Below are 12360 nucleotides of genomic sequence, written 5' to 3' on the forward strand. Positions count from 1 at the left end.
ACAGTGAAACAAAAAATAGTATTACTCTGTATTTCGTTCATCAGGATCTGGAACAAATACAGATTTTATATTGCAAACTGTTATTTGACATAAGAAAAATTTCTCAAATGTCTTCAGTGAGGTGAATTGGGTCTTCTGTCACCCTAAAGTTCAGTGAGATGTCATACTCCTGTTTTATAGATTCTAAAAATGGTTAGTTTTTAAAGAAAATAGGAAAAGGGAATCATCTGCTTCTGGACAAACACACAGAATACAAAATCATTCCACACATATGATTCTTTTTCTTATCCAAAGAATATTTCTTCCTTCCAGTCTAGGAACAATTTTACAAATAACAAATCACTGTACTCATCTGTATTTCCTCTTAAACTACACAAGCTATTATCAGTTCTGTAGAGAGCGTTCTATATATCTGCTTTAAGATACACATATATATGTGCTGAAGAAAGAAAGGGAACCAACCGGTATATATTTAAAATACTATCTGCAAACCACAGAACAAAGATAAGATAAATTCTGTAATTTTTTTATGTCCTTGATTGTCTTTATTTCAAAATCATATTTAGTGTCTGCTGAATAATGATTCATTTCTAAATGCAAATCATTTAGCTTTGTGTTGTTTATTAAGACTTCATTATTTTTACAAAAATAGAATAGAGCATTAGTCTTTATTAGTTTTTAGTTTAACATACAGTTCATTTATTTTGAAAGGAGCATTTTGGATTACAATATATTTAGTTTACTATTGGTGGTTCGTTTAATTGTTAGTTTATAGCAGGTCTTCTGGTCACCACACAAATTACCAAGCTTCTGCTAGTATATATTAAAAACCACACAGATGTCAGAAACTTTCTAAAAAAGTTGATTTAGGAATAAACTATCATGTTGTAGCAAACAAGGTCAACAGTCCCTTTAAGAAGGAGACTATTTCATTGCCTCCCAGTTTAGATTCTCCATAGACACGATCCACAAATGAAATGGGAACCTGTTGAAACAAGCAAAACTATTTTTAAGGTTCAAACCTAAATAATCAGATCTTCTGTAAACAAAAGAATGGCCTTTGAACTACAGCATGTTTAGACATGGGAAGAAGGCAAGCACCAGATTAGCTTCCTTTGTGTCAGTTCTTCTTACCAGTGACTTCAATGATGCCCCATAGCTGGGGAGAATGAAATTATTTGGTTTATCATCTTTAAAGATGATCCAAAGACATTACTCAGTGGCTGGATGATACACCAGTCAGAACAAACTTAATAGCTTAAGTGAAGCCTAGGGGCTTAAAATGAACCTTCACCACTTTCCTTGTTAGCTAAATTCAATACCTTTGAGTCAATGCCTCAGGAAGGCAAAAATCTCGGGCTGCCATGAAACAGCATTCTGCTCAACCTCGCCACTGGCTAGAAGATGACATTTGAATATGGCAGTTAGTGCACATTTTACAAGCAATACCTGTCTTTGTCTTTGACCATTTTATAGATTATTTACAGGATTAAAGGGCATTTAAAACACTAATTTTGGTTTCCTTACTTAACTGATCATACTGTCCAGATCAACTCACTACTTATGAAATGGTAGGAACGTACTGCTTTTCAGTAATTTGACCACATACAAATGACATATGACAGGACGTTCTGCCAACATTGTATTAGAATGTTCAAGAACTTCCATATATGTTTGTGTGCAAAACTGAAATACTTCAGGGGCTAAAATAAAGAATTGCATTTGCAAAAGTCATTTAAAAATTGGCTTAGTGTTCTGCTGGCAGTTTCAACCAGAAATCATCTGGCAAGTGGAACACAAAAATCACCACACCCTTGCATCTGTGCCAGGACTGAGGATTTCTCACAATTCTAGCAGATCAGTCCACAGTAGAAGAGAACCCAGGGCAAGAAGACGGTAAGGAAGATACCTAAAAAGGCATGCAGACAGACTCAGCAATGACTCTGGCTTTCTTAGTAGGGTCCCTTTGATGATCCCAGTAAGCATCCTGGCAACTGCAGACAGCTGATCTACGGGGCATGGACAGAAATCACTGAATATATAGTCAGTGCAGGATGTCAGAAGTGACATTTCCTGACCAGTGATGAAAGAATGGTTAATATCTCATCTCATAAAAGGTATCCAGTCTTTCTCTTCAGTATAAGAATTAACCACCTGTGTTGTTGCCGGACTTTGCCTTTCTTGCATAAGAAGTTCTATCATTAGTCTTAAAGGAAGCATTTTCAAAAGGGTGTATTCCATGCACTGTGGTAAATTTCATATATGGTAAAGACGTACAGCAAAATGAAAAGGAGGTGCATACAAGACTAATCAGGTATAGCTTGTGTCAGTTCATCTCATCGTCCATTTGTTCCTTTTAGACTGGCAGGTCGCAATCTTCATTTTCAACTCTGCTTATGAAATATTTTACCCTCACAACTGTATCTACATTTTACAACTGCATAGAAACTCCTATTCTGCCTGTAGAGTTGCAGCACCCGCAAACCAGGAATTAGACATGCAGGTGTCACCTCTTCTGGAATTTCGGTATTACTATTTGCAGAATTATAAAATATGTGAAGATCGTAAATACTGATCAGGAAATACTGTATCAATGTACTTGAAACATTGATAGAAATAGAAATTTAGAACAGAAATAGAAAATTGTCCTGCCCCAGGAAGTTACAATATAGAGATGGTACACAGAACAGTAAAAATACAATAGTCTGATTTATAGGTCTATGTCAGCAATATGAACACTGTCAAGTTTGTTACAGATATCACAACGGAAATCTTAAAGACAAGGCCGAAGCAAAATAATGAAGGAATTTTTCAGATGTTAGAGAGAACTCCTCCCATGCGTGAGAAACCAAAGGAGGAGGGACGATGAATGTAACAGATGAATTGTGGAGGATGATGTAACTGACCCTCGACAAAACAGAGCCCGCGTCTCAACACTGACTGGGAGACATTAGGCCTAGCGAAGACTGTCTGTCAGGCTTTGAACCGGAAGACAAATACCTTATATTTGATGCTATACAACCAGTAGAGGCACGTAAATAAATGAGTGGTGGGATCTAATAATAGACAGAAAAAATGTTTTTGCAGCAGCAGCCTGAAGAGGTATAAGCAATCCAAGATTGCACTTTTTTAAAGCTAGAGAAGCGTACTTTACTGTTTTAAAAATTTATAGTAAATAAAACCTCATCTCACTCTAGGTTTCAGTATCTGGATGTATAGACATGTGAGGATTTGATTCAGCAATATTAGAAAGCAGTAAGTGAATGCAGCTGGATGTGAAGACCAAAGAAATTAGGGTCAAACCCCAGCTACAAACCGGATAGTGATGTTGCTCCGTAAGCAAGAAAGGTGGAAGAAAAGAGCTTGCTTTTTTGTGTGGAAATACTCTACCCGATGTTGATACAGAAATGCAATACGTAAGGTTTAGAGAGAGAAGTACCAGCAACAGAATTCTGTGGCAATTCACAGTCATGAAAATGATGATGATGAACTGGTTCTGAGATTTGGCTGCAGAGAGAATTCCAGTGAATCATCTTTAAAGACACCAGCAAGAGCAATTCAATGAAATATAAAAGGCAGCAATCAGACTGCTGGAAATATAGGATCTAACAATTGTTTGGAGTTCTTTTTCAATGACTGTAGACAGCACATTCAAAGAGTTTAGAAGTGGGAAGTTGTGATAGCTGGAAAGTTGGAAAATAACAAGGCAATAAATGACAGAGAACAGAATAAATCTGAAATAGAATCAGGTTGCTGGAGAAAACAAAATTATTTGAAAAGACCTGGAGATGTCCGTACAATAGGAAGGAGGAAAGGAAAGCCTCAGACCAGCTTCATGGTATGTTTTGACTTCTTTCCTCCCTTTGAAGAACCTTGTAAAATTGTATGCAGCTAAAGAAATGGCAACAGGAAGAGGGAAGGATCTCAGAAGCGTATCAGCCAGGGCAATAAGTAACTGGAATTTCAGATCTGGTATACACTGGAAAAGTTGGAAAAATAGAGTTCTACATATGTGATTTCTTTATATCGATTTGAAAATCTTGCTTCTTCCTGGAAGCGCACAAAATTTCCTATGTTCCCAGTAATCTGTATCTACGTTTAAATGAAAGCACAATAAACTTATGAAAACTTTTACTATACCTCTCCAATAGTATATCCTAACTGTCTAGCCCGAACAATCATCTCCATCTGGAAGACATATCCTTTAGAAACACATTTTTCCATTAGTTTCTGTAAGACTTCTTTTCTGTATAACCTGTAAACGATTACAAAAAAAAAAAGAAACCTGAAGCACAATTTCTGAACTTCGGAAATCGAGATAGTGTGTAGGAATCTTAACTGTAATAACTCACTCATCTCATTGCTATTTTTAAAAAATCTTTTAACAAAGTCATAGGAGCAACGGTTCTTGCAATCTAGTCTACTATTTCTTACACACTTTCCAAATGGATTTCATAGTCCTCACTAAAGAAAGTCTGTTCTTACTCCAGTTCCTTGTTCAACAGTTTCTTAATTTCAAATAAACTTTATGAATTACAAACCAGACCCATACCTGAAACTCCCTGTTAAGTCTGATGCACCTGGTCTCAGCAAAACCTGAGTTATAAAATTGGCACCACGACTGTGAAAGAAAACATGAATGTCAAAATTGCTCAGTACACAATTCTGAAAGACCAAGCAGAACTTCTAGAAAATAAGTAAATATCATTCTACTAGCAAAAAAAAAAGAAACCTTTTATTGTTTAATATGAAACAATTATATTTCTAATATGTTTTCAGTGCTAGATTTGACTTAAATCACAGAATCATAGAATCTTGAAATCAAAACCCAACATTTTGTTTTTCAAATGCAGATGATTAATAGATTATTGAACTTCTCTATGAAGGAGAAAACAATGATTTTTAGAAATTAGGTTTACAATCTGGTTCTTTATGGTAGAACTGTCAGTACAACTACACACTAATGCAATACAAAAGTAATAAAGTTGACAACAGTCAAAACAGCATTTTTCTTCTGACTAACATTCACTGTAAGCGTGAGACTTGGATTTAGAAATGTGAGACTTGGATTTAGAAAATCAAGGTTCAGTTTTGGTTTGCACTGCTTTCATTGTATGATAAGGATAAGCTCCACTGATGAAAAATTCAGTTGTGAGATGGAAAAGCCAGTCATGACTATCTTGCTGAGGGCTATATTACACACTGATACGATGTGCAAGTCTTTCACCTTGTCCAGTATAATGTAAAGGGATTCCTCTGTAATGTTCATTTAGCTCTCTTCCTTTTTTTGGGTTTATATTTTATTTAGATTCACAAAAAGATGAGCACTTAGTCCAGCCATTAAAAAACGGGAGAAATGCAAATACAGTCCTTGTGATATCATCTCCAGATCAGACTGGTAACACAATTTCTGCCCCTAATTCTTTACAGTAACATAAAAATCACCATTAACTTATGTCTACTCTCTTAAATCAGGTGTTAAGAGAGAAAGACTATGCAGAAACTTGTCCATTACCTCCTCAAAATCTGTAAGTCCCTGTAAACCTGAGATGCCAGGAAACCTCTCCCTAGTGTTCACTGTAACTGTTTTCCAGTAAGGTCTAAGTAATGATTTATTGACATTGATCGTGCCAGATAATTCTTAACTTATGACAAATCAGAGTGTCAACAGAGGGGTTTAGCAAGTGATTTACTCTTTAGGGTAAGGACTACTACAGCTATTAAAGCTAACTAAATGTGTCTTCTAAACCTGACAAAAGTGTCATACTCTCAGCTCATTCTTTGGATGATGAAGCTGAAAGACTGTCCCAACCTGATGCCATGCAGATTTGTCCACTGTTCTAACCCATTTCTCAAGCCTAGTCGTATCATTACATTCTTTCTTGGTGGGTTTTAACCAAAGAATTTGCAAATCATGGATGCTTCTATTATTTAATGTAATTTTGCAGTACCCAGTACTATTTACTAAAGACTCAGTTCAGCTCACACAGATTGAGTTGAGTACTTGGAACTATTATTTCTAAATAACAGATTTATGTGTAAATATCTAGAAAAATACTAACCTGATTAATTTTCTTTTCAAATCCCAGCCATATACGCCTCCATTTCCTTTATATCTTGTTCCAGATACAATATCAAAATTGCCTTCTTTCTGCTTTCTATAAGCAATTGGTTTTATCAGAAAAACAGGAGGAATATTTGTATGAAGGTAGGACAAATTTCAAAATAAGAACAATCACTCTTTTAATACAAAATCTTATTTTACAAACCTTTGAACAAATTAAGTAGAGAAGAGAGGAAAGCAATAGTTATGGTGGTTATAAGTATTATGCAATTAAAAACATGTTAATTGTTCTCTTATAAAGAGCTATTTCAGGGAATCTTATGATTATCTTTTACCATCTACATCACAGAATTTCATAGACGACTTCATAAATAATTTATAAAGACCAACTTAGGCATTTTTAAAGCCTCTCTCTAGTATAAAAGACAGAATGATTTTAAATACAGATTTAAATATTTAAATTACACAAACCCATACTAAGGAAAAAAGAAAAGTCTGGAACTATCCTTAGTCCATACCATGCCTGACAGCTGCAGAACCTTATCTAAAATTTTAGGCCTCCAGAACTACCTAGCAAGAAAGTTGAAAATTACACAGACTGCTGCCCTTAGCCTCCAAGTAACGCCTGTTGACCATTTCTCAAAAACTGAAGTGTTAGAGGGAGAGGAAGGTAAGAGGTAGACAAAAGGTAGACAAAAGTATTTCACCAATAATTGAGGACATGATCCTCTAATCAATATCCCTATATGCACACATGATAAAATGATTAGAAGATGACATTTACATATATGTTTTTCAAAGCTGAACACACATTACAAGGAAGAGAAGTACTTAGCCACACATGCTCTCTGTTACTTTAAACTTGGGGATTTTTGCTCTAGTTAGGAACTAATTATTTTTCTGGAATATTTTGCGACAAATCTAATGAGGTCCAATCACTTTTATTTGAATTCTTGCCTTGCCAATTTTCTTACTACAGCTAGACAGCTATACAAGAATATAAAACTTTCAAATATTACTACGAAACAATAAACAGAAGTCATTCTCTCATACTACAGTCAGCACCTACCTGATAAACTCTGGAATAAATTTTGGCTGAAATGGAAGGAAAACAGATCAGAAAAGAAAAAGGGCTGGGGTAAAAAAAAAAAAAAAAAAATCAATGAAAATTTAATTATAACAGAGTAAAAACACAGTACATAAAATACAGACTTACATGGTGAGAGAGGTCAGCATCCATAATAACAATAAAATTCCCAGTGGCATGCTTCATTCCATGAATATAAGCAGTGCCTGATGAAAACAGTACAGAAATAATTTCCCTCACTATTTAACATATGCAATCTTCTAGCCACAGTCTTCACGTATTTTCTAAAATCGCTAAGGTATACTAGGAAAGGATCAAGTAAAAAGTCCAAAAATTTATTGTAAAATGTATCAGTGGTCAAACATTAAAATTATTTTTCCTTTTCCCTACGATTTCAGCACTAGATTTTATAAATATAAACCTTGGCAAACCCTACTGCACTAGAAATGCACAGAGAAACGTGACTTGATAAGTGGGACACTATTTGAAATAACATTTTCAGAAGCACCATAGGCACTTAGGAGCCATAGAAAACTGGAAATAGGACACAGGCATTATAATCACTGATAGTTAAAAAAACTTGCTTTCTAGATTCAGGCTTTACTATTAGTAGTATCCAGATTTTGGTTTGTTCTCCTTGACACCATGAATTATATTCTGATACCTAATCTGAAGAGAGTCTTTTTTTCTTACTTTAGATTTTGTTGTGTTTTATTCATCCTCTATGAACTGGTGTAGCTATCTTGATAAGAGCTGGAGTAGGTCTTGCTATTACAGTTTTCCTCAACAATGCAAATTTCTGATCTGAGTCTATCATTCAAAGACAGCACTGCTTCCAGGGACACTACAGGAGCACAACAGAGATTAAAAACTGGCATATACTCTTCACTGATCCAAATCACTCTTGAATCTTTCTGTTAACTTCATAAGGAATAGATAAAACTGAAAACAAAACACTCTCAACTGCTTTAGCAGGCACTCTCACAGAAAACTAAAGTCCTGGTTAATGAACAACCTGTCTTTCCTTTCTTTTCCATGTTGTTGCAAAGTTACACAGTAGGAGTGTCACAGATTTGTGTACTGTGCATGATTAGTAGATATGGTACATGAAAATTTTAAATTCAGTCAGTTTGAATCCATAATACTGGTCAAATCAGGACAAAGGATGTAAAGGCAGAAAATATAAAAACAAAGATATGTAGGCTTTTTGGAGTTTCTTAGATAAATGAGATGTAGAAAAAAGTATAGGAAGGTGATTTAAATAGACAATTCAATATTAAAATTAGAATTTTATTTTTGTTCAGTGGACTGGAGAAATTATTTAGCTGCAATACTCCGTACACAAGAGACATCAAATGTTTTACCAGCTCATGGAAGTGGGGGTTGCCAAGACATTTAGCAAGAAAGGCAGATACTGATTAACAATAAATCAAACAAGGTATTGCATTTTATCATTCTCTCCATTCTTATTATAAGAGAGGAGGGATAAAGATACAACATGAATCTTAACAGGTGGAAATATCTCCACTTTATTTGAGGATAGTTTCCATACTACAAATTTTAATGTCATTTATGACTTCCTAAGGTATCTGCTTTTTTCTAAAGCAAATAATTACAAACTTGATTTGCATATTCTGTGAAATATGGCATCAGAGCTATAAAATTGCAGTTCTGCATCATTCCATGCAAATTTTAATGATCAATCTCAGTGGTACAAGATTGGCTCTGAAAGTAGTGAGATTTCTGCAATATGAGTAACTTTCGCAATGTACTTCAAAGCCTTCAATTCACACGTTAGTTAACAGGTGAGACAATACTTAGTAGCTGAGTGCTGGACATCTGTCAGATACGTATTTTTTTGGTTTAATTTAGTCAAAATTCACACTGAAATGGGTTTAACTGTGGAGAGCTCTGTCCAAATATGTGTCAGAAAAACATCCCAGCCTTCTCTGGAGATTGCACAAACTATGGTCCAATTTTTGAAGCATCCCGCACATGGGTAGATGGCGCATAAAGTACCACTGTGCCCTCTGGATCAGTAGGTTCCACACTATAATATAGTGTATAATATAACTAATATAGCAGTTACTCTTGTAAAATGTTACATTTCTTCTCGATTTAGACCCCTCATTCTGTAATCAGTGAATGCAGTACGGGAGGGAGAGAAGCAGCATGATGCTGACAGGAAAACACACTTGTACAGAATTGCAGTGACCACAGTTTTCAGGTTTGAGGTTGTGGGGAACTTGTTATAAATAATACTCTGTGATTTTTATGTGTGTGGTTTTTAAGCTTTCTCACTTACAAAAAACTTGATGAAAACATATATTTCTGCTCTTGGGCTTTACTGTAATTTTTTCTCCTGGAAGTTTATACACTAGAATCAATCAAAGAATACAGCAGGGTTTTTTTTGTTCGTTTGTTTGTTTTTTTAAGTACTAACCAGAGTTAATAAGGACTTACCGAGGCCCAACTTTCTGGCTCTGGGTCTTAGAAGCTGCAGGATATATTAAAATATACATATATTATTTGAAGTACAGTTTTTAATGAATTTTAGTGACACCTTAAAATTCGCTATTTCCGAAGTATAAAAATATTTTAAAACTTACTTTTCATTTTTAGAAATCTAGACAACATATAAAAATAAATTTATATCTCAAAATACAGGAGAAAACCCATTATATTAAACAGGTATTTGATCAGGTCATATTTAAAAACAAACCCCTTTTGGGCTTTACTTAGTAGTTCTGCAGTAAAAAAACCAAAATTTAAAGCACCATCTTAGTAACTGAAGGATTTCCTCAAATTCCACTATCTGAAATACAGTTATATATCTGAACAAGTCTCCCCAGCACCATTACTTTTAAGGAATGACAAACACTAACAGCAAGTTTCCGAAAGCGATTTAGCATACTTTTAGTGCTGAATATAAATTTCAAGATATTAATGCGCGTACAGATATAACCCATGAATAACGACCATACAACAGTATTATTAATCTTTCAGAATATGAGTGACCAAGCTTTAAACCTGTGCCAAGTATCCTCAGCTCCTGCAGGGCCCTATGACGTGCAGGGGGAGAATGGGGCACCACCACTAACAAAAGAGGAATCTAAGTTTTAGATCATCATGACAGTAATTTAACTTTCATCTCTTCCTAAAGTGCCTTTTGATATAAGTCAGCATTTGGGGAGGAGAGGGTAGATACTTAAGCAGTCATCTAAATATACTTCAGAAACAAATTTAAAATCGCACTTTTAAATCTTGGCTAATTTTCATGCATTATCTGAGAAGTCATAAGTAATGTAATTCAGAGAAGAACATGGATATGGAAGAGTTAGTAATCATTAGTGCTTCTGCTGATTTGTTATTTTGGTTTCTTTTTTTTTTTTTCTTTAATAAATAGTTGAATTTGAACATTAACAAAAAAAAAAATCACCTTGATTCCTCATCTACTTCCTTGAACATGTTGGCCTCTCATTAAGTTAACTACATACCATGTTCAGTAAGCATAGTGTAGTCAGTGAGAAGCCCCATGGAGTTATTTGGATGATGACTCCTGAGCACAAATCAGAACAATGATTTTGCTCGGGAAACAAAGAAAAGAATTTCAGGTAAGAAACAAAAATTACCAGGAAACAATGAAAATTCACCTAATGAAAAATGACAGCAGATTTACACTTCTGCAGTAGTATCAGTGTGAGCTGATGGCAGCGCCTCCACGTAATTCCACTCAAGTGTGCTTGGCTCACCACTGCTGCACGGGTTGTCCACAGATTGAAATTCAAAATTAAACTCTTAAGCAGTGAGGAAAGGTGGGAAAAAAACCACCTCTAAAACTTCCTATATACATTGTTCTTAAAGTAATGTCTATAAATGGTACTTAATTCACAAATACTTTTTAAAACCTTACATTTACATAGTAATAGATTAGGAAAGTGTCTGAACTGCTTATAGCACAAAACGGTCAAATGGAACATTGGGTTTTTACACTGTTCTATGATAAAGCTTTCATTGCCAAAAAGAAAAAAAAAGGCTTTAATGGCTCATAAAGACTAAATAAATGACACTATCTTGTTATATATAATTGATGGTTATATGGTAATATATTAAATAAAAGTCCTGTTACTGAGGAATGCAACTAGACAGATTAAAAATAAATCACAAGACCAGACTAGCTTTCATCTTTCCAATTTCCCTATTCCTGCAGTCACTTAAAATGAAATTAAAGCTTATCCAAACCTCATCTTTCCCTCAGGCATGCACAAAGTACACTAACAACCACTATTCATTACCCAATAGAACACACACAGCAATGCACAAAGTACTGAAAACATTTTGCGAACATTAATTCATGATTCTGCGTATTAGTTCATAACACTGCTAAGCAGCTGCAGGACTATCGTAATTTTACATTTGCAAAAACTTAAATAACGTGTTTAAGGATGTAAAAAAAGTGCAGAATCCAGGGACTCCGTTCCAGTTCTCTAAGGACTTCAAGTACTTTCCAATAGAATAAAAATGAAAAAAATACAGAATGTACAACTCACTATTTTATCTGATCCATATATCTTTTGCAATTGTTCAGCAATTTTCTGTGTCCCATCTGGGCTTCCATCATCTATGATGATAATTTCAAAATTGTTTCCACTGAAATGAGAATTATTTTTCAATGAACAAATGGAAAACCCAATTTCACTACCTATGTCATTTTGAAAGGCATGAAACTGAAAAAGAGAATACAAAGTGGTTTTCTGACGGTTCCAGATACATGCTATAGTTATTCCTATAGCTGTAAGACTACGCTTGTAGTGATAAAGCGTGACTCAGTGTCATTGTTTCAGGTCTCGAGCTGCAATTGCTTCACAGCACACTGCAGCGACATAAACCTCACCGTCACCCCAGCATTACCGCGGCGTTCAGTTCTAGCCTCACAGCTGTGAAAGATGAAAAGCTAAAATTGCCTTTGCGCTTTCATCTGGCAACGCTTTCTCTAGCAGTTGCTGCAGGGTGGATCGGAGCACACCCGAGACCTCTGATTAAAGTAATTTCGTTTCACTAATTAACCTCGGGCAAGAGCCGCGCTCTTCACTACGGGTTAGGTACAACTGGCTGCGCACCCCCCATCGCTAGTGAAAAGCACGGATAAACGTTATTGCCTTCCTAAGTCGAGGCGTCATTTTGTACATGCTACGGACGTGTATTCCCA

At 35.2% G+C, this 12360-nt stretch overlaps 1 protein-coding gene across 1 annotated transcript; it reads right to left on the reverse strand.

The window, feature by feature from the left end:
• Positions 1–568: 568 nt before the first annotated feature.
• On the reverse strand, positions 569–11878 carry DPM1 (dolichyl-phosphate mannosyltransferase polypeptide 1, catalytic subunit; the record flags this gene model as incomplete). Its single annotated transcript, XM_009579525.1, has 8 exons — positions 569–985; positions 4141–4255; positions 4553–4621; positions 6063–6158; positions 7134–7159; positions 7281–7357; positions 9615–9648; positions 11702–11878. Coding segments are annotated over 8 exons (699 nt in total), but the record flags the coding sequence as incomplete, so codon positions are not given.
• Between the last annotated feature and the right edge of the window lie 482 nt (positions 11879–12360).

The sequence above is a fragment of the Fulmarus glacialis genome, unplaced genomic scaffold (assembly GCF_000690835.1).
Source record: "Fulmarus glacialis isolate BGI_N327 unplaced genomic scaffold, ASM69083v1 scaffold45326, whole genome shotgun sequence".
Classification (NCBI taxonomy): Eukaryota; Metazoa; Chordata; class Aves; order Procellariiformes; family Procellariidae; genus Fulmarus; species Fulmarus glacialis.